The sequence below is a fragment of the Carettochelys insculpta genome, chromosome 2 (genome assembly GCF_033958435.1).
Source record: "Carettochelys insculpta isolate YL-2023 chromosome 2, ASM3395843v1, whole genome shotgun sequence".
Taxonomy (NCBI): Eukaryota; Metazoa; Chordata; order Testudines; family Carettochelyidae; genus Carettochelys; species Carettochelys insculpta.
The window spans coordinates 271,564,578-271,589,276 of record NC_134138.1 but is presented as its reverse complement, the minus strand read 5'-3'; the positions used below and the strand labels follow the sequence as shown (position 1 = coordinate 271,589,276).

At 43.5% G+C, this 24,699-nt stretch overlaps 1 protein-coding gene across 3 annotated transcripts in view; it reads right to left on the bottom strand.

Annotated features, from left to right (window-relative positions):
• MINDY4 (MINDY lysine 48 deubiquitinase 4) overlaps nt 1-24,699 on the bottom strand; it is a 126,433-nt gene that overhangs the window by 7,530 nt on the left and 94,204 nt on the right. For all 3 annotated transcript variants that reach the window (XM_074985176.1, XM_074985178.1, XM_074985177.1), the window contains 3 exons: nt 24,161-24,322; nt 14,779-14,959; nt 9,288-9,360 (listed from right to left, as the gene is read on the bottom strand). In XM_074985176.1, the coding sequence (XP_074841277.1) occupies nt 9,288-9,360; nt 14,779-14,959; nt 24,161-24,322 (416 nt within the window). The remainder of the gene's footprint in view (nt 1-9,287; nt 9,361-14,778; nt 14,960-24,160; nt 24,323-24,699) is intronic.

The window sequence follows — 24,699 nt, the reverse complement described above, 5'->3', positions numbered from 1 at the left end:
ACTTTGATCTGGCTTGAAAGTCTTATGGACCATACTGGAATCACTGCAAAAAGTTCATAAAGTGACTACTAGATTCTAAGCTTAGAAGGGACCACAGTGACCATCTAGTCTAACCTTTTGTAGGCCAAAGGACATCTACCAGAATAGTTTCCAGAGCAGATAAACATCCAATCTTGATTTAAAAATTGTCTGTGATGAAGAATTTACCATGACTCTCAGTAAATGCTTACACTGGTTAATTACCTTCACTGTTACAAATTTATTGTCTTATTTCAAGGCTGAATTTGTCTAGCTTCAGCTTTCAGACACTGGACCATTTTATACCTCTGTCTGTTAGAGAGAAGTGTCCATTATTAAATATTTGTTCCCCAGATGGACACTTTTAGACTGTAATCCTTATTAAGTGAAATATATTGAATTCTTTGAGTTTATGATTATATATGTTTTCTAATTCTTTAATTCTTGCAGCTCTTCTCTGAGTCCTCTGTAATTTGTCAACTTCTTTCTGGATGTGACAAAGAGGTCAATAAAATATGGCTAAGAAATATAGCCCTCATTATGCATCCTCTCCTAACCTACTTGGTAATGCTACAGGGGTCAGAAAAATCATCAGCCAGGCATGATCAGTCAAGCACATCATCTTCCATATCCATGAGCTGGTTAAAAGTGTCTAGATTGACAAAGGCAAAAAGGCAAAGGCACGTGGTAGAAAAAGTGCTCTGGTGAATATGCTGCTGTCCATGAAAGTACTGAAAAAACATACTTGGACACTATACACATCAAGACACTTGTTGGTCTTGTTACATTCATAATTTTTTAAAATTAAGTTTCAACAAAAACATAAACAGATAAATACTCTGTGGCAAAGGTCAGGTAGTAGGCATCTTTTGATCCCAAGGGATCATGGGTTTGTGCCCCAGTTGGAGTAGATTCGAGCAGTGTTTTTTGTGGCTGTGCAATCCAATCTGGGAGTGGCAGTCCTTTCCGCACTGTAAGCAGCAATAGGCAGATGTCGTTCTTGTATCACGGGCACGGATCTTCCTGAGGGCTCTCCTGCCTTCCGCTTCCTTCACCAAGGTAGTTTCATACACAACAAGAGCTTCCTTCACTCCCTGTTTCCAGGCATGCCTGTCTGAGGCGAGCGAATGCCAGGTGTTCACACTGATAGAGAGAGCGCTGAGGTCACGCTTGCACGTGTCCTTGTAGCGCAATTTAGGTTGCCCTTTCGGTCTCTTTCCAGATGCCAGTTCGCCAAAGAGGAGGTCCTTCGGTATTCGGCCATCCGTCATGCGTGAGACATGGCCCAGCCAGCGCATACATCTCTGTTTGAGAAGGGTGAACATGGAGGTGGTGCCTGCCCTCTCAAGCACTGCACTGTTGGGGACCTTGTCCTGCCATGAGACACAGAGTATGCGCCTAAGGCAGCACATGTGGAATGTGTTGAGCCGCTGCTCTTGTTTTGAGCGCAAAGTCCATGTTTCACTGGCGTACAGCAGTGTGCCAAAACACAGGCTGTGTAGACCTGCACCTTGGTGTGTACAGTGAGCTTATTGTTAGCCCATACTCTCTTGGTCAGCCTGGAGAACGTTGTGGCGGCTTTTCCAGTGCGCTTGTTGATCCCGCTATCAAGTGACAAGTTGTCCGAGATCGTCGAGCCTAGGTACATGAACTCATGGATGACTTCCAGTTCATAGTCTAGTAATAGCTGCATTGTCAGCAAAAAGGAACTCCCTTAGATGCTTCCTAAGGTCAAAGGTCAGGACCACTCCCATAATAACACTGGCTTTCCTTGCTGCTGTAGAGACCACTTCCTTTGAGCTATTTGTAGGCGGAAAATAATTCCTCTCTTGGTCACCTCCCAGAAAAGCTTGAGTTGCAGAACGTGGGATGTCAGTATTTTTCTGGTCATGAGTGCACACAAAGAGCTGAACTGTGAAGTGAGGGACAAGTTCTTTACCTACTGGCAGAAGAAGTATGGATACAGACGAACAGTTCAAGTTCCCCCCACCTCACACACTACCCTACTGCAATACACTTCAATTCTATCCAACCATTTTAGCTTCTGATTCAATTATACTTTATCAGCTTAACAGTTAATAGAAAATCTAACTCCTGCCATTCACTTGAGACCTCCTCCAAAGCCTACTGAGTTCAGGGGAGTAAGTCCAGTCACTTCAAATGCAGCTATTTAACCCCTTGCAGAGAATTCAGTCTAGAAAAAAGTTCATAAAGCTGCTGCTTTTTACCCCAGGTGGATTAAGAATCCCCATGCTAATTATTTAGCTATTGTATAATATGGGATTAGCTTTGTGTGAAAACGTACCTGCAGTGTGTCATGAATATGGAAGTAGGTACAGCCTTATTGTCCCAGTGAAGTGTGTCACTTCAAGGGTATGTGTACACGGCACCCTAAACACAAAAGAAGATACGCAATTTGCACTAAGCAAATTGTGCATCTTATTTTGAGTTTATTTTGAAATAGGCTATTTTGAAGCACTCCTTACTCCTGCTGCAACGAAGACTGCAGGGGTGCTGAAAAAGTGCATCCATTATTTTGAAAAAGATTTTGAAACAGTGGGTGCATTTCATAAACATGGGAAGCTATTTAGGGATACCAAGATATCCCCAAATATCTCTTCTGTGTAGACATAGCCTAAAGGACAACAGCTATATTCTGCTAGGAGAAAGTCCATAATCTGCAGAGAAAGGTAGAGGCTAAGGGCTAATAAAATATACTGCTGCATTTAGATGATAATGTAAGATCAAAGTTTTGTCCCCTCAAGTATGGCCAACAGATGTTATTTCTATGGTTGCAGATAGAAAACAACTGAGGATGGCTACTGTGATATAAACATGTCCTACTGAAGTCCGCACAGCATGGCCAGAACAACCCAAGGATGCACATTCCAGCATGGTTTGGTCAGAATTTAACTGCTTCTCCAGATGTCTGGAGCTGGGAGGCACAAACCAAGGGCACACAGTCATGCTGACTCATTGGCTGGGAGTATTCAGATAGAAACAACATCAGCAGGCTGTGTTACCTCCTGCTCCAAGTGCTATGTGCACTTCTGCAACTTTATCTTCTCAGAGGAACATGGGTATAAAAAAAAAAAAAAAAAAAACCTTTCCCCTAAAAATGTCCCTGAAAAGAGCAAACAAAACCCCCACACTGCACACAAGTATCTCCCCCTAAGGGGATGATGAGAGAACCAAACACATGACAGATGTTATTTGAAATTGTTCTGGAAGGAGCTCTGGTGCTGTGTTGATGGCCATGATGTAAAAACTTGAACAGAATCATAGAATACCAGAACAGGAAGGGCCCTCAAGACATTATCAAGTCCAGTCCCCTGCTCTCACAGCAGGACCAAGCACCATCTAGATGATCTCTGTTCAATATTTATCCAACCTGTTCTTGAATATCTCTAATGAAGGTGATTCTACAACCATCCTAGGCAATTTATTTCAATACTTATCCTTCCAGACAATTAGGAAATTATTCCTAATGTCTAACCTAAACCTCTCTTGCTGCACACTTTTGACTCATACTCCACTTGTAGTTCACTCCAACCCTGAGATGCCTTTCCGCAGCACTCCATCCTAGAGAATCTCTTCCCATTTTGCATGTGTGAAACTGATTGTTCTGCCCTAAGTAGAGTATTTTGCATTTGTCTGTATTAAACTTCATCTTATTTTCCTCAGATTATTTTTCCAGTTTCTCCAGATCATTTTTAATTCTGACCCTATCCTCCAAAACCATTGCAATCCCTCCCAACTGGGTATCATTTGCAAACTTGATAAGTGTAGTCACTATGTCATTATATAAACCATTGATGAAGATATTGAACAGAACTGACCCCCAGACTAACCCCTATGGAAGCCCACTTGTTATTCCTTTCCAGCACAACTGTAAACCATTAATAATTACTCACTGGCTACGTCTACACTAGCCGAAAGCTTCGAAATGGCCATGTAAATGGCCATTTCGAAGTTTACTAATAAAGTGCTGAAATACATAATCAGCGCCTCATTAGAATGCCGGCAGCTGCAGCACTTCGAAATTGACATGGCTTGCAGCTGTGTGGCTCATCCAGATGGGACTCCTTTTCAAAAAGACCCCAGCAACTTCAAAATCCCCTTATTCCTAACAGCAGATAGGAATAAGGGGATTTTGAAGTTGCCAGGGTCCTTTCAAAAAGGAGCCCCATCTAGATGAGCTGCGCAGCTGCGAGCCATGTCAATTTCAAAGTGCCGTGGCTGCCGGCATTCTAATGAGGCACTGAATATGTATTTCAGCACTTCATTAGTAAACATTTGCATGGCCATTTCGAAGTTTTGGACTAGTGTAGACACGGCCACTGGCTGTGTCTACACTCGTATTCCTCTTTCGAAAGAGGTATGCAAATGAGGGAAATCGAAAATGCAAATGCAGTGCAGATTTGCATATCTGACACCTCATTTGCATATTCTCATTTCAAAAAAGCTTCTTTTGAAACAAAACCAGTGTAGACACTGCTCTTTCAAAAGTAAACCCCATCTTCAAAATATTCCTTCTTCCCTCTTTCGAAAGAGGAATGCAAGTGTAGACACAGCCACTGTGAATTGTTATCCAACCAGTTATGGATCCACCTTTTAACAACACCATCTTAGTTCCATTTCCCTAGCTTACTGTAAGAAGGTCATCCATCACTGTACCAAATGCCTTACTTAAGTCCAGGTATACCATGTCCACCACTTCCTTTTTATCCACAAGGCTTGTTATTCTATCAAAGAAAGCTTTCAGGTTGGTTTGACATGATTTGTTTTTGACAAATCTATGTTGACTGTTAACTATCACCTTATTATCTTTGAGATGTTTGCAGATGGATTCATTAATTATTTGCTCCATCATCTCTCCTGTCACTAAATGAAGCTGACTGATCTATAATTTCCGGGGCTGTCCTTATTTCCCTTTTTATAGATGGACACTATATTTGCCCTCTTCCAGTCTTCTGGAATTTCTCTAGACTTCCGTGACTTTTCAAAGATGATAGCTAGTTGCTTGGATACCTCCTCTACCAGGTCCTTGAATATTTTATGATGCAATTCATCAGATCCTTGTGACTTGAGGACATCTAACTTTTCTAAGTAATTTTTAACTTTTTCTTTCCTTATTTTAATGTCTTGACCTACCCCATTCCCACTAGCATTCACTGTTAGGCATCCAGTCTCCACCAACCTTCTAGGTGAAAACTGAAACAAAGAAATCCTTAAGTACCTCTGCCATTTCCATGTTTCTGTTATTGTGTGTCCGTTTTCTTTGAGCAATGGGCTTATCCTGTCCTTGGTCTCTCTTTTGCTTCTAACACACTTGTAGAATATTTTCCTGTTTCCCTTTATGGCTTGACTTCATTTTGTGCTTTTGTCTTTCTAATTTTGCCCCACATTCCTGTGTTATTTCTTTATATTCCTCCTTTATACTTCGACCTACTTTCTACTTTTGATACAATTCCTTTTTTGATTTTTATGTCATTCAAGACCTCCTGGTTAAGCCAAGCTAGTCTCTTGCTACATTTCCTGTCTTTCCTATGCAGAGGAATAGTTTGCTCTTGCACCTTTAGTAATATCTCTTTGAAATAATGTCAACTGTCTTCAACTGTTTTCTTTGTAGTCTTGCATTCCATGGGAACTTACCTACAGCTTTGAGTTTACTAAAGTCTTCCTTCCTAAAATCCATTATTTTTATTTTGTCGTTCTCCCTTCTACCACTCCTTAGAATCATGAGCTCTATCATTTTATGATCATTTTCACCCGAGCTGCCTGTCACTTTGAAATTCTCAACCAGTTCCTTCCTCCCTATTTGCTAAAATCACACCTAAAACAGCTTCCCTTCCAGTAGCTTTCTCTACCTTCTGAAATAAAATATGTCTCCAATAAATTCCAAGAACTTGTTGGATAATCTGTGCCTTGATGTGTTCTTTTTCCCACAAATGTCTGGATAGTTGAAGTTCCCCATCACCACCAAGTTCTGTGCTTTGGATGATTTTGTTAGTTGTCTAAAAAAAGTCTCATCCACTTATTTTTCCTGGTTAGGGTGTCTGTAGTAGAACCCTAACTTGACCTTACCCCTGCTCTTTACCCCTTTTAACCTTACCCAGAGACTCTCAACAAGTCTGCCTCCTATTTCCATCTCAGCCTCAGTCCAAGTATACACATTTTTTAATACATAAGACAACACCTCCTCTAGAACAGTACAGAACAATGGGGGGAAAGGGAAAACTGAGCTCTCACAAAAATCTCAGTCTAGGATTGGAGTCCTTAGCAAAGCTTCTCAGTTCTCAGGGGAATAGATCAGTGGCTTGACCAGAAACCTGCTAAGCCTGGGTTTGTGAGCTCAATCCTTGAGGGGGCTGCTGAGGGATCTGGGTAGACAGGCCTTGCTGTAGGTGTGGAGGACTGGACTGTATGACCTCTGAAGGTCCCTTCCAGCTCTGAGATATATATATCAAGAAGAAAAAACAGCAAATCTTGCACTTACTCTTGCCTCTACAGAGGGAAATAGCTGATACCTAATTTTACTGCAACAGGTGTCAAGTAATGACTAGGAATTTTTCTTGTTTAACACTATTTTTTTAAATTATTTCCTCTGCCTATACTTATAAAGTGTTTTTTTCTTCTTTCTCTTTCTGCATATATATTTCAGTGCCTGCTTTATAGTAACCTTTTTTTCCTGAACATACTTAGTATATGGGTTTTTTTGTTACACATAAGAACACACATTATTTGTTTTTATTTGTCCTCGGTGCCTTCTGGCAGCATTAAGGAACACATTGATCAAATGGGGGTGGGAAGAAGAAATACAGACCACACTCTAGACTTGATACTTTTTGATTTGCAGCTTGCTGACAGGTTACAGCATAATGATTAGCAACTTACCAATAAGAGTACTAGACAGATCAATGAGACAATGCTTAATCTCCAGAACTGACAGACAAGGTATATTGACAGTGAAATTGATTTTAATTTCACCCCCTAATAATTAATATAGGGAAAAATAAAAGAAAACAAACAGAAGCCCTGTGTACAATTGTGTTGAAATGATTACCACAGTGAATTTACCTTTGCCTGTATTGCCCATCCTGTGCATCTTTTGGATACAGGTTTCACATTCTAAACTCATTTGTTTGGCTGCGTGTTTAGCTAGGACATGAGAACAGATGCATCTCATGCAATGTAGTTCTGCGAATATATTGGTTGAAATGTTATGTTTTGCCAATTCTAACTTTTGATGAGGGTGACTGTGTAGCATCAGCTTTGCATATGTAGTACCCAGAGGCACCAAGGCCTCATACTAGCGTGAGTGAAGTCTCTGCTCTACAGGCTTGGCTTAGCCCGACCTGGCCTTTAGCTCATGCAGTAGAGCACAGGGTTTTAGCCCCTATAACCACCGGTTCAATTCCTTGGGCTAGCAACCTGCACCTGTTAGTGTTATACATAAATAATGTCCCAGTTTGCTTTGTAAAAGAAAATGGGGGGAGAAAGATAACAGGGGGAAACAGGCATCATCTCCTGTCTCCCCTAGCTCTACTCATTTAACAAACATTACAGGCATCACAAATGATACGCATATGCATCTTGCTTCAGGACATACCCTCTTAACGGACTTTCCAAGCTCTGCCAGTGGAGATGATACGTTACTTTGTTTAGTTAGTTGCATCCATAATTCCCATCCACCCCCATGGACATAATTAGGAATCCTCCCATCCACTTCAATGTGTGAACTGCATTAAGCCATTAAATAGTTGCACAACCATAACTTAACCTCTTGGACTCTGAGTGGAGCATAGCTCATCTCTTAGTCTTCTCCTCTTCACTCTGTCTTGATACAAAACTTCTAGATGACTCCAGGAGTACCCCAGCTGCTGTCCTTCAGTCTCAGTAGATCTTCTCCACAGTGTCTGAAGTCTTCCTCTTCTGCATTTTCCTTGCGGGTTCCATCTGTGAGCTTGACAGAACTATGCTGGATGATGGTTTTCTGAGAGTGTGACCTACCCATCCCCACTTACTTCTTTGATTTGAACATCAAGTGGTTCTTGTCCTGCTCTGTTCCAAAGCTCCTCATTTGTGACAAAGTCTTGCCATTTGATGGGAAGAATGTACCTCAGGCATCTGTTTATGAATGGCTGTAACTTGTGATTTGACGACTTTTTAGTACGCTAGATCTCACATCCCTAAAAGAGCACACTCTTCACATTTGTGTTGAAGATCTGCAGTTTTGTCTTCACAGATCTTATTTGTGAACTCCATATGGGATGAAGATTTGTGAATGAAGCTGTTGCTTTCCCTATCCTGGCATTGTTATGCTTGTCTGTTCCTCCACCATCCCTGCCCATAATACCACATTTATTTTTAAGTATCAATATCTGTCTTCCAATATATGCATTGAATTTTCATTGCAGATGGAGTTGTGTGCATATCTAAGGGCCGACTTTGGCCTAAAAGTTTATCTAACAAAACAAAAACAATTTCTACTGAGCATGTTCAGCCTCATTTTTTTCAAACAAAAGTGCTGTAGTTAGAATTGTGTATCCGCAATTGACTTGATGCCCTAGCGTAGACCAAGCCTTAAAGATTTATAGATGATTGCCTTTAGCACAAAATTGAACATCCCAGTCCACTAATGTGCTCATAATAATATACAGGAACAAAACTCTCCTTTGGATATGTTGTGTTATCCAGCCCTGGCTCACTGAAGTCCTTCCTTTTTGTTAATCAACAACTCTGTGGCTATGTCTACACTACAGCCATCTGTCGACAAAAGGAACTGTCAGAAGCGCTCTTCCAACAAAACGTCTGTCGACATAAGTGGATTGAAAAAGTGATCTGCTGTGTTGACAGAGAGCGGCTCGACTGCCTGGATGCCTTCTCAAGAGAACAGCTGACTGGACGCACAGCAGACAGGGCTGCCTGGGGATCCAGAAGCCCTATCTGTTTACAGAGGGCCCCCCGGAGTGTCCACATGGCTTTTTTTTTACTGACAGAGCCTGTTGAGAAAGGCGTTATTCATCAAGGGGGTGAGGCAGAGGGCTGTCAACAAAAGTACTGGGTTCTGTCAATTTTCTGTCAGAATGCATTTTTAGTGTGGACGCGCCATGAATTTTGTTGACAAAACTCTCCATTGTAGATGGCAGCTTGTATGACTCAACAGAACATGTTTATTTTATAGCAAGTTAAAATCTCATTTAGAGAAAAAAAACTGGAGAATTGAAGCTATCCGTGGCAGTAAAGGTTAGATGAGAGTTACTTACTTTGTCCTAATACAGTGCTCAAGTGGCGGAATAAGATCATTTTCTTTATCTTCAATGTAAGGTTGAACTGTATCTGCAGAGATATTACAGACAGTTATCATCACCATTTCTATGTCTACAAGTCAATGTCATGGATTCTACATCATGGATTAGACACACATTGTGCTAGGGCACTGCACAGACACAGAACAAGAAGATAGCTCCTGCTTCAAAGAACTTACATTCTTAGGGCATGTCTACATTTGCACCTGATCAATAATACTTCTGTCATTCATGAGTGCTTCAGCGGCCCCCCCCCACCTCCTCCTGAAAAAAAAACAACCCATGAACAACAAAGTTTTGATGCAGCACATGAAAATGTGAATACTGCTCTCCTTACAACAAAGTGAAACCCCTTGTACAGGGTGGAAGTGTTATGTTAGCAAAAGTCCCGACAAAGAGTGTGCACACAAGCTGACTTTTAGCGACAAAACTATGTTGACACAAACTTGTCGCTACAAACAACATACTGCAGAGATACCCTACATGCTAAATATTCCTCCCAAATCTTGCAAACACCAAATATTAGCATGGAATGACAGATCAAATATTTTCACATAGATCAGATTCCATTCAGGACGTGCTTGGTATTGTAATATAAGCAAAGGTGTGGTTAAAAGAAACGCACATTGGCCTGAAAAGCTCCTAAGTGATACTTATATAATTTTAAAGTGGTAGGATACCACATCAAAACCTACTTTTCTTTTACCTTTATTCCACAAAGCCTCTAGTGGCATGCACAAAGCCTTGTTCTTAAATATGGGACAGACCTCTCTCTATTAGGAAATAAAGCATCAATACATACACAATACCTAAGAGCCTCAACCAGTTCCTTTTCAGTTTAGCCAGCTACAGAAGCTGTATTGGAGTTTTAGATGATAAATATACTTTTGGGGAAAATGCTACCTTCAAATAACTCCACTAGTGAGAATGGTGCAGGTGCTAAATGAGGAAGGGAAGCATTATGGACTGATTATGAACATCAATAAAACACAAAATGGTATTTGAAGATAAGGAAATAGGAAGGAAGTTCAGTGTAGACTGGCTCGAACTAGAGAATGTAGAGAAGTTCATGTATCGGGGAGCAACATAACATATGATCTAGACTGTGAGAAGGAAATAGCAGCAAGACTAGTGAAAGCAAGAGCAAGTTTGAAGGCGAAGGATAAGATCTGGAAAACCAAAGCAATTAGCTTAGGAATGATGCTGAGCATCTTGAACACGTGTATTCAGCAGCTTTTCGTATGGATGTGAGACGTGGGCGATAATGAAAGATTCGAAGAGAAGGGTATGCAGGGTGGACGCAGAAGATTACTAACGATGAATTATATAGGAAGACACAGCCAAAAGAGAACCTACTGTAGAAGGTTATACAACATAATTTACAGCTATTCGGGCATATCTGCAGAATGAATGATGAACAAAAAATCAAGACCCTGGTATTTGGCATAATGGATGTTTTGAAAGGAGAGGCAGACCCCACAGAGAATGAGTAAATGATATAGTAGACTGGTGCAGAGCTAGTCTGCAGAAACTAAGGCACTCAGCACTAGACAGGGAAAGATGGAAGAAAATAGTAAGGATGGCATTGGACACCAAAGGGTGCTGAGCCCATGGTGGTTGTTGATGATGAATTAGTAAATGAGCATAGGATCCTTCGAACCCCATTTTAAGGAGTATTGAGCTCAAATGATATTTGAATGGCGTAAGATATACAAGTGGTCATCATCTGTAACCATTAAAAAGTAAGCGGTATTTCTCCAGAAGTCCAAGTAACAATTTCCCCCAGATGAATTAACTCTATTTGCCCCCTATATTTTACTAGGTCTTTCTGTGGAGGTGGTAAAAAGGAAGAAGGCCCTTTTTGCTCTGTGGAAGCAAAGTTAATTTTCTGCCACCCTGGATTGTTCAACATCTTGATTAATGACCTGGATGAGGGACTGGATTGCACCCTCAGCAAGTTTGCAGATTACACAAAACTAGGGGGAGAGGTAGATATGTTGGACGGTGGAGAGAGAATCCAGAGTGACCTGGATAAATTGGATGATTGGGCCAAAAGACATTTGATGCAGTTGAACAAGGAGAAGTGTAGAGTCCTGCACCTGGGGTGGAAGAATCCCAAACATTGTTATAGGCTGGGGATCAACCAGATAAGCAGAAGTGCAGCAGAAAGGGACCTAGGTGTTATGGTGGATGAAAGGCTGGATATGAGTAAACAGTGTGCCCTTGTAGCCAAGAAGGCTAACGGCATATTAGGGTGCATTAGGAAAAGCATTTCAAGCAGATCTAGAGAAGTGGTTGTTCACCTCTATTTGGCACTGGTGAGGCCACAATTGGAATACTGTGTCCAGTTTTGGGCCCACCAGTATAAAAAGGAAGTGGATGTGCTAGAGCAGGTTCAACAGAGGGCAACCAAAATGATTAAGGGGCTGGAGCACAAGACCTAGGAAGAGAGGCCGAGGGATTTGGGCTTGTTTAGTTTACAGAAGAGAAGACTTAGAGGTGATTTAATAGCAGCCTTCAACTTCCTGAAGGGGACCTCTAAAGAGGAGGGTGAGAAAATGTTCTCGGTGGTGTCAGATGCCAGAACAAGGCCTAGTGGTCTGAAGTTAAAGAGGGAGAGGTGCATGTTCGATATTAGGAAAAACTACTTTACCAGGAGGGTGGTGAAGCATTGGAATGTGTCGCCTGGAGAGGTGGTGGATTCTCCATCCCTCAAGGTTTTTAAGTCCCAGCTTGACAAGGTCCTGGCTGTGATGACTTAGTGGGGGTTGATCTTGCTTGCAGCACGGGGCTGGACTAGATGACCTCTTGAGGTCCCTTCCAGCCCTAGTATTCTATGGTTTGATCTATTTTTTTGGAGATAACAGGCATTATCCCCAACCTGTGGCAAACAGATCCATGTGAGTGACCATTATAGATAAAATCTGCCCCTATGCAAAGGGCTAGCATGAGTCTGTGTATCAGTTATGTCCAGCATAGGCTGCATGTGCTCTAGTTCCCTCCACAGGGGCAAATTTCACTCTGAAATCTATCTCCAAAGACACTCAGCAAACTCACGGGGGTCTTGGAGAGATTTTCTAGTTGGAATGGTGGAAGTATTTGGAGTTAGTGCAGTGCTGTAAAATTCCAAAGATAAGAAAAGATTTAGAAGTGCAAACCATTTGAGATTTGGATGCCTTAGACGTAAATCATACTAAACCTCATTCCCAAGGAGAAATAAACTGGAATGACAGGAGTTGGTTGAATGGTTAAAGGAACGAACAAAAAATAATAATAAGCACTTTCCAAACACAAAACAGCAGTCAAGTAGCACTTTAAAGACTAACAAAATAATTTATTAGGTGAGCTTTCGTGGGACAGACCCACTTATTCAGACCATAGCCATACCAGAACAGACTCAATATTTAAGGCATAGAGAACCAAAAACAGTAATCAATAAATATTAAATGTTGAGACTGTTCTGGTCTGGCTATGGTCTGAAGAAGTGGGTCTGTCTCACAAAAGCTCACTTAATAAATTATCGTTTGAATTATTTTATTAGTCTTTAAAGTGCTACTTGACTGCTTTTTTGTTTTGACAGTATAGAGACTAGCATGGCTCCCTCTCTGTTACTTTCCAAACACAGATCTCAAAGTTCTTTATAAATGCAGGCAAACGTTATTCCTGTTCTAGTGATAGAGAAACTCAGGAAAACTGAGGTGCAGAGACTTGCCTGAGCTGACAAATATGTTAGTGGCAGACCTCTGATACGCACTGAAACTTCTCCCAGTTAGAAATAAGCAAGGGTTCTCCTTGACCATGGACACCTAGGCTACGTCTACACGTGCAGCCAACATCGAAATAGGGTATTTCGATGAATAACGTCTACACGTCCTCCAGGGCCGGCAACGTCGATGTTCAACTTCGACGTTGCTCAGCCCAACATTGAAATAGGCGCAGCGAGGGAACGTCTACACGCCAAAGTAGCACACATCGAAATAGGGATGCCAGGCACAGCTGCAGACAGGGTCACAGGGCGGACTCAACAGCCAGCCGCTCCCTTAAAGGGCCCCTCCCAGACACAGTTGCACTAAACAACACAAGATACACAGAGCTGACAACTGGTTGCAGACCCTGTGCCTGCAGCATAGATCCCCAGCTGCCGCACAAGCAGCCAGAAGCCCTGGGCTAAGGGCTGCTGCCCACGGTGACCATAGAGCCCCGCAGGGGCTGGAGAGAGAGCATCTCTCAACCCCCCAGCTGATGGCCGCCATGGAGGACCCAGCAATTTCGACGTTGCGGGACGCGGATCGTCTACACGGTCCCTACTTCGACGTTGAACGTCGAAGTAGGGCGCTATTCCTATCTCCTCATGAGGTTAGTGACTTCGACGTCTCGCCGCCTAACGTCGAAGTTAACTTCGAAATAGCGCCCGACGCGTGTAGACGCGACGGGCGCTATTTCGAAGTTGGTGCCGCTACTTCGAAGTAGCGTGCACGTGTAGACGCAGCTCTAATAAGGCTGAATTGAACCAAGAAGGTATGTTGTTGCTCTTTAACAACACAAAAACAATTGAAACATTTTTTCTTCATACTTACAGAAACACTGGAAAAAATCACGGAAAGGGTCAGCCCAAGAGGCTGTTTCAAAAGAAGTTGGACATATGAAATAAACAAGAGTAGTGGCTGTTTGTAAAGTTAGCAGGGGCTAATTATAATAAATGTTCCCTCCTGGTGATCCTTGGTATGATATATGTTAGTAAGTTTTCTCACTTCTGAAACAGACCATGTGGTAAGTGATTTACAGTTCTGCATCCCTGGATGTTATTTATGGAGACAACATACAACCATCATAATTAATTAGCCTAATAGGATGGCTCTGTTTAATGAGTGGCCAGATTGTCCATTTACAATCAACCAGGAATAATGGCAGTATGAAGGTGTGCTCTTTCACGAGCAGTCCAAAGAAGGAATTGGACCTGATTAGTAGCATCTTATTATACTCCCTGCACCAACCCAGCTGTCTCTGGAGGAGCCCTAAGCTTGGAGCTAAGGTGTTAACCATGTACCCCCATCCCTGACCATGGGGAAGGAGAAATAAAAGTGTGCATCTTCTATGTTGTCCCTTGTATGCCCAAAGATGTGTGGTGTAGCCAAATTCACATCAGGTTTATGTGAGTCCGGAAAAAAAGGGATCACAGTTTAGCCCTTAGAAATCAGCTTTGTGTAAGGATATAACAGATTCTGGAAAATAGCATGTGCTCACCTTTAAACATTGAAAGATCCTTAACTCGAAATTATCATGAACGAGCCACTACTTATTTTAACTAATAATGGAAACTTAGGAAAAGGGCACCAGGTGATACTATCAACAGGTGGTTTGACTGGGTTCATATTATCAGCTTTCTTCCTTCAGGCATGATACTGTTACTGTTGCTGTGGAGGAAATGTAAAGGGTCTTCTATACATACCAACTGTTAACCGTATTTCCTCTTCCTGGTTGGCCAGGCCATCATAATAATAGAGATCAAATCTCCGTTCTGTTTTCCAGTCAACTAGTAAGTCCTTTTGCAAGCAAAATAGCACGCTGAAGTGGCTTTCGCTACACACAACCCAAACTGGGTACCGAGGGGTCTTGAAGTAGCAGCCAACCTGGAGTAAGAAAGCATGAAAAGCAAAACAAATAAGCTGGTCACGTGCAATAATAATAGTCCATTTCACTTATTTACAATCTTCAACAAATATGAATTAATAAAGGCTCATAACACACAACTACAGCGGATTTTCTCCCCTATTTTTAGTTAGGTAAACATGCACAAATAAGCTCAGTAACTTCTCAAAGGTTACAGATATGTTTTCATTGCAACTAAGGTGCATCTTTAGCTTGGGTTAGTGAACAGGAGTTAAATGATCAGTGAAGACACTGCAATCTCACTTTTAACTCCAGGAGGGATAGCTCAGTGGTTTGAGAATTCTTCTGCTAAATCCAAGGTTATGAGCTCAATCACTAAGGGGTTGTTTAGGGATGTGAGGGAAGGATGGTGTGTGTGTGCCCTGCCAAGAGGGCAGGGAACTGGACTCCATGACCTCCTGAGGTCCCTTCCAGCTCTGTGAGATGTATCCTTGAATTAAAATCCTGAGGGGAACTTGGGCATAAACTAAAGCAACTAATCTAAGTGAAAAGTCAACTTTCTGTAGCTTTGCTGTTAATTTTAACTCAAGTTAGCTAACCACAGTTGGCAATAACCCTTTTTCAAAGGAGGTGAAATCCTGGCTTGATTAACGTCAGAGGCATATGGTTTATATAATGCTGCTTCCAATACTCAGGCACATTGCCTGTAGATACCAAATGTTAGATAATCAGCAGATAAAAGACACTATGGACTGTATTATAAAAATCTAAACAAGATTCTTGGCATTCTAAGCTATGTGCATTTCTTGCTTATTTTAGTGTTCATGGAAATCAAAGATAAAATGTGAGCAGTCAGTGACTTCCATGTAACAATGCCCTCCTCTCATAAATATCTAGTAAAATAATTACCAGAGGCTTCAAACAATAAGGCTGTGGCCGCAGTAGCCACTCATTTCAAAAACTATTTTGAAATGAGGGGCAATTTCAAAATAAGCAAGAGAGCGACTATGCAGAAATTGCTCATTTTGAAATCAATTTTGAAATTAAAAGACGTTCATTTTGAAATCGTTATTCCACTCCTGTGTTGGAATGAAATGTGTGTAGCCGTTCCCTATCTTCCATTTCGAAATGAAAAGTCCTCCACACAGCCGGCCCCTCCCACCAGCAGCCAGAGCTCTATGGCTGTCAGCTACACGTGTCTTAAAGCTGCAGGAACACAGAAACCCCATGCAGGAAGCTGAGAGTGTGCTGGCAGACATAGGAGCATGAGGTGGCCAGACGACACTCCCTAGCACCCCCAGAAAGTGACACCCCTCTGTGGCTGGACAGATGGCTAGCAGCCAAGACCCCCAGGATCCCTGTGGAGCCAAGAGGTCCAGGCGGCAGGGCTCCCAGGGCCCTGGGCAGCCCCCAAAGAGGAGGGGGGCCCTCTGGCTGGAAACCGAAGTCTGGGACCTGCCGGCTGTCTTGGGGGACGAGGACGTCCTGCTCAGTTTGGAGGGGTGGAAGAGAAATGCAGATGCCTTCGCCCACCTCGCCACAAGGGGCCACCCCCTCTGGATCCCCGACCAGGTCCACTCCAAAGTCGAGGAGCTGCTGCAGGGATATGCCTGGGCAAGGGACTCAACCTGGCAGTCAGGGGCAGCGTCAGCCACTTGCCCCTACTTCTGGGAGCTCCACCAGCTGCTGGGACCCAGGGAGGCTGCACCACCTGAGGAGACCATGGACATGATGGAGCCGGAGGGGTAGGGCAAGGAGCCCCAGCCAGGACCCTCGATTGCCCCCCCTACCACAGGCCCCAAAGTAACTGCTGGCACCGGGGACAGCGACAGCGTGAGCGAGGGACCGCTGTGCATGGCCAAGCCCTCCGAGGGCCCTAGCCAGGCTACCTGCATCCGGGCCTCCCCTGAACCACCCGAGGAACCCCCAGGTAGGACCAGGTATGGGGTGCCCTGCTCATGCGGAGGCGGGGAGGCAGTCCCTGACACAGCCAGCATGGGCCTGGGCATGGCAACAGGCCAGGGACCCGGGGATGGCCATCATCACTGCCAGGGGGGCCTGCATGGGGCCATGGGCTGCCCTGAGGGCCACAAGCATGGGAGGGCTGGGGCGGCCACTCCAATGGCCCCACATTGATGGACCCCACAGAAGATGGGCCACCCCAGAGCCCCTCACCACAAGCAGGGTGGGATGGCAGTGGGGACAAGGCCACTGGCCCACGGTACCCAGGCTCATGACCGACGGGGCACCACCCTCTCCCCTTATGTCTTCACAGCCTTGACATCTGCCTGCCACACCAGCCCCCTGGACGTGCCCAGGAGCCCTGCAGCAGCAGAGGAGGGTGAGGAGGCAACACCTCCCCGGACCGGATGCTGTGGTGGGAGGAGCCGCTGCCACAGTTGGGCAGATGATCTGGCAGCAGCCCACACAGCTGCATGGCGGGAGCAGAACTGCTTGCTGCGGGAATGGCTCTCCATGGAGCAGGCGGCCTGGGACCAGGTGGCTGGGTATACTGACACCCTGACCCAGGCCGTTACCAGCCGCCTGCCCCATGAATGACTTTCCCACAGCACCCCCCACTGCCCCAGCCCCCCCTCCCTCCCTGGGCCCCTCCTCTGTCATGATCCCCCCTCCACCCCAGCCTCCCCCTCTTCCCCGGGCCCCCCCTCTTCTTTAGCTACTCCCTCCTCCCCAGCCCCCCACCCCCGCACCTTTCGCTCCCCTCCCGCAGCCCTTGCAGCTCTGCTCCCAGCCGACATGACCACAGCTTGCACATTTTTCTGACATCTCACATTCAGGAGACGTATCCATCTTTGCCTGCTGAAATCACACTGAGCCACATGAAGAATTCACCACGTATAAATAAAAATACAAAGATTCCACTCTCGCTCCCTGGACTGCTGAGAAGCCCTAGGCAACTCCTATTTACTCTGAGTTTGCCCAGAGATCTGGCCTTTGGCGCTACTACTATTTTACAGTTATTTTTGTTATGGGCCAACCATATGTTTTGTGCTTTACAGGAGACAAGTACAAGAAGAATCCCTGCTTGAGATGCTTATATTCCTATCGCAAATTAATTAACTACTGTAATTCACCAGTGTTAAAATATTTTATTACTTTTGACAGGTTGTTATAAATGTTTTGGGACAAAGAGGTGGTGGGGGAGTAGAGGGAGTTAGGTACCTTCTTATGCTGCACATTTATAATCCTACAGAGACTTTCCTACCACTCTGCTCCTCCCTTACGAATCCCTGAAGTACTCATAAATTTCATGGAGGAATTTTCGTTTTTGGAAAATGTTGATCTTTCACAAAGGAGAACTTGCAAAAAACGACTCATTTCCAACTCTGTAGGTGGTCTTTTAACACATCTGACTTAATTTCATACTCTCACAAAGGTAAGTTTAATTCTCCTGCCCCAGTGCTTACTACAGCAGAATCATTTCTGATGTATCTGCCAGTGTGAAAGTTCTTGAATCTGCACATATTGCACCGTTCGTATTTTATCTCCTTATGGTCCACTACGACTGGATTCTTCAAAAGTAATACATATGAAGCAAAGACTTTTCTCTCAGTACTTAGTTCTTTAGAAACTCACACAGCTGGAGCAGGAACAAATTAATTGGAATTTTTATGATTCAGATAAAAAGAGGCTGCAACATCAGATAAACACGGTGATTGAATGATCACGGTTGCACTTTCAGTTCCATCCTATGAAGAACAGGTCTTTTTTTGCTTGTTATGCTTTACATTATTTAAATTTGAATTGTATTTTTTTATATTATCAACCCTGTCATTTCTTTCCTTATTTTTGTCCCATCCTGCAAAGTTGACTAGTGCTGGGGAAAAACAAAACAAAACAAAACAAAACAAAACAGTTGGTAATTCGGGGGGCGGGGGGAACAAGTTTTGTTTTGGACAAACAAAAACAAAAGCTTTCAAAATTTCCAGTCAACTGAAAAGTCAAAACAAAACCAATGGGTAGGAGAAAAGTTTAATTTTGTCATTTCCAAAATATTTTGATATTTTTTCAGTTCAGATGCAACTGTTTACTGAACTCAGAATGAATTTGCAAATAGTTGTGGATCAAACAAAACTTCATTTTTCAGCAAATGCTAAAATTTCATCCAGTACTACTGCTCACATCAATAGGATTCTATGTGTGTGCAAGGGCCCAGACACACACGTCGCTGTCTGGGATCAAGTTAATAGTTTGCCAACTCTTTAATGCCCCTTTTAGAAACTTCCCAGTCCTACTGAGGTCAGTAATATTGACTTGTACAGAATCTTAGATACATATCTCTGGGAAGCACCTTGAGAAGTCAGAAAGTCCAGTTTCTTGTGCTAATCCCAGACTAGTGGCTGTCCAATCCATTCTTCAAAACCTCCGGTGACGGATATTCCACAACTTCTCCTCAAAGTCTATTGTAGATTTACCTGCCCTTGTCATTAAAAAGCTTTTCCTGCTATCCAACCTAAATATCTAGCTGAAGATTAAACCTATTACTTCTTGTCCTACCTGGATAAAATAGATGCCAGGGTGTGATGGGGCTTAACCCCCATCATTCACAAGGCAAGGGAAAGAATTCGAGTGTGTTGTGTTCTGCTCCTAGGGGACAACTGCCTAATCAGAGGATGAAGAGCTAGACCTTATAAAAAGACTGAGGGAGTTCAGGTGGGGACAGACTGCGGAGGAGCCAACCCTCTGACAAACAGATGTTCTGGGATAGGGTTTAGTCAACAGGAAACAGCAGTGAAAGAACACTGCAGGAGAAGTGTAGACTCTGAGAAGCCCTGAGGCAGGGCCAGCAAGAAAGCCACCATGAAATCTGACAGGGGCAGAAGGCCTATCCATCTGAGGATTTGTTTGGACTTGCCCAAATCGAGTTTTACAAACGCCAAGGTGATAGTTAAACTGTCCAACAGGGTCTGAGGTTTCATTCAGTTTCGTATTCATCAGAGCTCAAACCCCTCCCATACCCATCCAACCTCTTCTCTTAATGTATGCGCATTGAATTTAATTAGTGAACACTAACCTCAGCAAGGGCAAGTGGTCGCACCTAGCCCTAGTCACTGAGTACAGCACCCTGGCTATTTAGTGAGGTGTGGTTAAACCATTGAGTTCAACAGGGTGAGTCAGCTCTATTGTGCACAAGCACATGTCCCTGGCTTGATTCAGCTTTTTTTTTTAAATCACGTTTCTGGAGGGCTCCCCCCAAAAGGTTATACTATAACCCCTTTCAGGGTTTTTCTGTAAATGGGGACAAGAGCTAGCTGGGTTCTCACAACACGTTTATTTATTTATTTTAAAAAGACATGCAGACCATGGTCTTCCACCCAAACTTACTCATTTAAAGGCCATGCAAACCTTCTAACAGAAAAACAGATTGTTGCAAAAACTCTTTTCAATACTTGTTTATATTTACAACTACCAAGTTTTATACCTAATATATGATCCTTCTCCATTTTCTAACTTAATCCTTTTAGATATCCTACAAATATTTTCTTTCTTAAGCAGGTTTCTATATCTTTTTGTATGCACCAGGCAGTCAATATAAAGCTCCAAGCAAGCGTCTTCTGATTTGGTCATTTTCTTTAAAAGGCTGTAAGGGTCTTGACTGAATTGCACTGCATTTACCAAGGTCACCCCTTGCGCTAAATGCTCTTGAGTTAAACACAGACATTGCATAGCAGAAGCTACTGCAATAACAGTATTTAACAAGCTTTCCAAACACAGTTCAGCACACAGGTCCTTAAGCTTGCAGTTTATATCTTCAGAAGTCCAAGTCACACAGTCATGGTGCCTTTGGCCTGGTGCACCTATGACACAGCCCTCACAATCTTCAAAAAGCTTTTCCCTAAGGCAGTGCTTAAGGACAGCATAAACAGCAATGCGTACAATCGAATGCATAACTTTTTTACACTCAGCCAGTTCCACACCAAGCCTCTTCCTAAATTCCTCATAGCCATCGTTCTTGGCATTATCTTCAGTGGTTTGTATCACTGTTGAGCAAAAACAAGGTGAGCACAGTTTGTCTTCGTTCTCTAACACAACGTTGGTTAGAGTCCTCTAGGAAGGCCTCGTCGAGCTGTGGAGAGATTGCCGGAAAGAAAATAATGTAAGATCCTGTGGCCATTTTTTTTTTTTTAGGTTTTTACAAAATCCCATTATACCACCCCACAACCTCACTCATTTATTCATTTTACCTCTTTGGCTTCTTTTCTGTTCTCCTTGTCCAACTCCTGCAAGCTGCGGCCGCCTTCCTCCATGGGAGTGGACAAAGAGAGGCCGTCTACCTTGTTGGGCTGCCTTGAGAGTGGTTGGGTTTGGGGGTCAGGTTCCGGTGTATCCATCAGCAAGGGTTGGGCCAATGGGCTCCCCTTGGCTACTGCCTCCCCCTCAGAGCTGTTGCTGTTGTAGCGCTTTCTCCACGTGCGGCAGAGGCCCGTCGGCACATAAACAAAGTCCAAACTTCTGGCAGGGGTGGTGAAGGAGTCCATCTTCCCGCTCAGCGTTTGCACGATTTCTGAAACACGTGCTCTTGGAACAAGATGGCCTCTTTCTGGGGTAGCACTATGCTCTGATTGGTAGAGGGTAGCGGGGCAAGTCCTTCGAGGGGTTACATGATACCCTTTACTTCCAGTCACATGTCCCACTTGACCCGGATGTACTATTACCCCCAAAGGCACGTCTTCTGGTGACAGGGGGCGGGCCTAAAGGGGTTGGGGCAGGACTTCCGGTGACGGGTGGGTGACGCTAAAATGGCTGGGGTGTGACTTCCGGTGAAAAGGGTGGGGCTAAAGAGGAAAGGGGGTGTGACTAAAATTTGATGGCTGGCAGGCCACACCACCAAAAGTGACGCAGCAGGGTGGGACTTCCGATGACAGGTGGGCGGAGCTAAAATACTTGGGCGGGACTTCTGGTGAAAGGGGCATGGCTGAAGGGAAAAGGGGGCTTGACTAAAGTTTGATGATGGTAGACCCCTTATACTACTTCCAGTGAAAACCTCAGGATTCTTTTTCATTACAAATATGAAAAACAAGAAATTATTAGTGTTAAGAAAATCCCAATAACTTCAGCCACATGGGAAACATCTAAAGGAAGGATTTGTTTTCAAACACATGTAATTGTCTTAGAGTAGTAAGAACAGATTATTAGCGAAATACTTGATGGGTGTTTTTTCATAATTCATAAACCAAAAAAGACCACAGGGAGCAATGTGATCTCCTAGTCTGATCACGAGTATAACACAGGCCACAGAACTTATTCTAGAGTGAAGTCTAATAACTTCTGGCTGTGATAGAATATATCTTTTACAAAGACACCCAGTCACCATTTAACGACTTGAAGAGATGGATAATCAGCTGTAGCTGTGCTTAATTTTAAGCATTCATTTTTTCATTATCAATCTAATTTTGCATTCATTCTAATAAAACTAAAATATAAATTTCATAATCAAATGTTGAACAGAAACATGTCTTCTTATGTTACGCTTTATACCTAGCATCGTTGTTGTCTTTTATTAGTCTAGCAAAATGAAGACTAAGAAAGGATTTGATTATTCTCTACAAATGCTCCCAAGAAGTAAACACCAGGAAAGAGCTATTTAAGATAAACAATAATACCAGCATAAGAACAGATGAGAATGGACTGGTCATGAATATATTTAGGCTGAAGGTTAGAAGAAGGTTGATAACCATTTAGAGAAGTGGGGTTCTGCAGGAGCCTCCCAGCAGAAGTGGGCAAATTTGATAAGTTCATACATAAATATATGATGGGGTTGCATGTAAGAGTAGGGAACCGGACACAGGGAACCAGGAGATCCCTTCCAGTCCTATGCTTCTGTTATTATTAGTGGTACAGATTGAACCTCTCCAGACTAACACTCTCTTGCCTGGCAACATGTGTGGTCCAACGTGATTTTAGATAGCTGGCTGTCCACTTATAATGGGTTTATCCAAGCGTCCTGTGGTCCCACAACATTTGTTTACAGCCACCAGTCTTGGATCTCAGTGTTCTGTACTATTATTTAGCTGAAATTTACCCCTAAATCTGCACCTACACTGAGCCATAGTGCCAGCAACTTGATATAAATGAGTGGTCTCAAAAATGCAAATAATGCTCATTTGCTATTCACATTGCTAATTTGCATATTCACACAAGATTGCTCTGCCAGCAGAAAACAAGCAATGTAGGTGTGGTTCTGCGGGCAAAAATATCCCTTTGTCAAAGCCCCTTATGCCTGGAAAAAATCAGGGGCAAGGGGATGCCAAAAAAAGGGATTTTTTTGCTGGCAGAGCCACTTCTACACTGCTTGTTTTCTGCCGGCAGCAGCCTCTGCCAGCAGGGTGACCTCACATGAATATGTAAATTAGCCACATGAATCTGCAAACGCACACCCATTTGCACTTTTGAGACTGCTCATTTACATCAAGCTGCCAGCGCTACAGCTCACTGTAGACACAGCCTAAAAAGCTTCTAAGACTCCAGTGAGTGATGGAAGTGTTGGTGTTATTTCTAGACATTACTGACATCCTGGCTACATCTACACTCACCAAAAACTTCAAAATGGCCATGCAAATGGCCATTTCGAAGTTTACTAATGAAGCACTGAAATACATATTCAGTGCCTCATCAGCATGCGGGTGGCTGCAGCACTTCGAAATTGACGCGGCTCGCTGCCGCACGGCTCATCCAGATAGGGCTCCTTTTTGAAAGAACCCCACCTACTTCGAAGTCCCCTTATTCCCATCTGCTCATAGGAGTAAGGGGACTTCGAAGTAGCCAGGGTCCTTTCAAAAAGGAGCCCTATCTGGACGAGCTGCGCAGCAGCGAGCCGCATCAATTTCAAAGTGCCGTGGCTGCCCGCATGCTAATGAGGCGCTGATTATGTATTTCAGCGCTTCATTAGTAAGCTTTGAAATGGCCATTTGCATGGCCATTTCGAAGTTTTTGGCTAGTGTAGACACAGCCCCTGTGATTCAGCAGATTCTCTGGTTCAGCCATGGTCAGGTCCTGAGGATGCTGGGCTAGAGAGATTCAAGCTGTAACAGCAAAACTGTGTGGTGGTATCACTGAGAGGATTCTTCCAGGCTGGCTCCGATTGTGCAGTCACACAGACAGCGAAATATAATGTCTTACTGCAAGCATTCAGTCCCTGTCAAGCTCATATTTACAAACTCTTCCTTTTTTAACTAAGCTCAAAACCACATGGTGCATACCTGGCAAACATCGTAGTGTTCAAAGAGAGACAGCAAGCCGATATCACTGCGGTGAGCGATACCTTTCAAAACTGTGATGTTTCCATTTCCGGAGTCCAGCTCTACTACATCATTGAACACATTGGACACGGCTCTGCCAGTCAGCAGCAAGTTCACAAGTTCCTGTTTATAATATACATAAAAATAATCAGCTATGCATCTCATCAGCTTGATAGGGATCACCACAATGTATTATGGGAGGCAGTATAGCTCAGGCTGCACCACAGCTTTTATTTAAGTGGGGCATTGACATTTTCTGGAAGAAAGGGGTCACCCAAGCACTGGACTTTTCAAAGCTTTTCTAACCTAAAGAGCAATGAAGAAACATCAGCTGGAGTCAAACGGCCAGTTTACGTCGAATAGAACCTTACATCCAATACCACTCTTATGCTTAGTAGGCTGGTTGCTCCTCATTCCAGGGGAATCATTTTCCCTATCCCCTGACATTACTCTGACCATAAGAGTAAAACAATGTATCAATAATAATGCAAAGCCTATGT